Source organism: Camelina sativa, chromosome 2, assembly GCF_030686135.1.
Source record: "Camelina sativa cultivar CO46 ecotype springtype chromosome 2, ASM3068613v1".
Classification (NCBI taxonomy): domain Eukaryota; kingdom Viridiplantae; phylum Streptophyta; class Magnoliopsida; order Brassicales; family Brassicaceae; genus Camelina; species Camelina sativa.
The window spans coordinates 17,238,547-17,240,904 of NC_141881.1; the positions used below are offsets into that span (position 1 = coordinate 17,238,547).

At 40.4% G+C, this 2,358-nt stretch overlaps 1 protein-coding gene across 1 annotated transcript; it reads right to left on the minus strand.

Moving 5' to 3' along the window:
* Positions 1-274: 274 nt before the first annotated feature.
* On the minus strand, positions 275-2,136 carry LOC104723957 (uncharacterized; the record flags this gene model as incomplete). The annotated part of the gene is made up of 4 exons (XM_019230458.2): positions 275-792; positions 880-1,051; positions 1,151-1,456; positions 1,623-2,136. Coding segments are annotated over 4 exons (1,230 nt in total), but the record flags the coding sequence as incomplete, so codon positions are not given.
* Positions 2,137-2,358: the final 222 nt, after the last annotated feature.

A 2,358-nucleotide genomic window follows, 5' to 3' on the forward strand; every position in this document is an offset into this window, starting at 1 on the left:
ACTTAATTAATTAAAACACACAAACATTAAATTTAATTAATACATAGTTTAAGATCCAAATTTATTTCATATATGCTCAATCAAATCCTCCTTTAAATTGTGATGTGCTTGTCTATCACGGATCATTGTATGGCCTAATTCAAAACTTTGAATTAGGTTTTGAGTGTCGTATGTTACCTTGCTGAGCTGATGTACTTTGCCGAATAATTATGTAGTTTCCAACGCCAATCAGCTCACCACGTTTTCTTATCATAAACCGTAATGATACCACATATGGTGCAAAAATTCAAAAACTTGATGATGCTCAAGTGATACATACAATGCTGCTGTTTTTATTTATTTGATGGAAAACAACCTTAATTTTATCATCTCTCTATTTAAAACGCACAAGGCAGATGACAATTGTGTAGCCCAATCGCTTTACTCCGCAGTTGGTTTTTGTGGGTTTGGTCTTGTCTGGATGTCTAGAGAGAGAGAAGACGCAAGGAAATATACAATTACTACCATTTGTAGAGTGAGAGAGAGAGAGTAAGAGGACATATGAAGAGAATGTATTATATACACAACTTGGATGTTAAATGGAATTCAGGGAATTGCAAAGCGGCTGGTGAAAACTGTGCTACTAGAAGCAGCAAAGAAGCGAGAGATGAGATGCTCTGATCTGAAGTAGATTGACGAAGGGGTCTGCTGCCACCTCCAAGAGCTGAGTCAGAGGGCCTTGCATCATGCCAAGGAATCGAATATGAGCATGAAGAGTGATTGATGTCTAGGAGTTGTTTACTTTTGAGTGTTCTGTACAAAATGAATATAAACAGAGTACATATACCAGCGTGACAAGGTTGAGCCAATTTTGCAGAAGCCCAATGTACAAAGTTCTACCTTAAGCATAGAGAGACCAAGAACTGAGAGAAGACTATGAATTCACTCACCACTGCAGCTGGGGAATGGAGACCAAGGAACGGGACCACATCAACGTGGAGCCAGGTCTCCACGGCTGATCCCACCACTGCACCAGCCACTAATCCTTCTGCTGTTAACGCAGCTGCTTTTCCTGTACCACCAACACAGATAACAACAACATCAGAGGTGCTCTCTCGCTTATGGTGAGGCCGGCTCAGAAGAAGAAGGAATGGAAGTTATCAATCATTACCTAGCTTGACCTTCTTTTTGGTCATGAAGTATAAAGAAGCTCCAAAGCTACTGGCCAGTATCAGTCCATGAACATCAGCACCAGCATAAGGCATCCCAGAAGACTCCAAGGAACTACCGTTAACGTAAGTCAAAACCATCATAGCTCCATAGACTCCAGCTTGTATACCCAGATCACTAGTGGATGGCAAATCAACAGAGACAGGAGGATTCTTAATCCACTGAGACACGGTGGTACCTGTTGTTCCCAGAGGGTTACTAGTAGATTTAACATCAGCGTAGCGTATGTTGTTGCTCACAACTTTTCCTGCTCGGCGTTGGTTAAGGCTCTGCATCAGCAACATATCATATGCAGCCTCAAAGACAGTTGGTATAATTATTCGGCGAACAACACATGACACTCAAAACCTAATTCAAAGATTTGAATAACCCAAATCGATGAAACATCGATGAAACCAAGGAGATGAGATTACCTTTGCCTTTGTTCGCCGGAAATGAGATTTGCGAGCCAGCCGAGACAGAGGAGACGAGGAGATCTCTTGCAGAGGAGCTGAGGAGCTTCGCAAGATACCGGAGACAGTGGAGACGAGGAGCTTGGCGATACGACGAAGACAGAGTAGACGAAGAGATCGCCGAGGAGACAGAGGAGACACTGGGCTTAGACGAGGAGACAACGGAGATGAGATCGGCACAATATCGACGGGAAGAAAATGAAATCGCCGATTCGCCGTTGGGAGAGAACAAAAAAAAATTTAGGTCGACAATACCGAAGAAAGACGAAACGAGAGAAATCTCTCCACCGAACAAAAAAAACGTCAATGAAAATAGCACACGTAGCACAAGAACAACATAAAAACAGTTCTCAAATAAGATCAGTTTTTCTGATCTAAGCCCACTGTTTAATACTCCCTCCGTTTCAAAATATAAGATGTTTTGAGTGAAAGCACACAAATTAAGAAATAACCACTTTAAAAAAAGTTCAACCAATCATAAACAGACTGCATAAAATAAATAACAAGAAAATATAAAAGTATTCTAAAAGTAATCTAAAAAGTTGAAAACATCTTATATTATGAAACAAAGAAAAACCTCTAAAACATCTTATATTATGAAACGGAAGAAGTATTTTCTAATTTTAAAAAGCCCAAGAACAGGTCAACTGTTTCGGCGATAAAAATGGCCTAAAGAAGGAAGAGGTTAGCTGACATG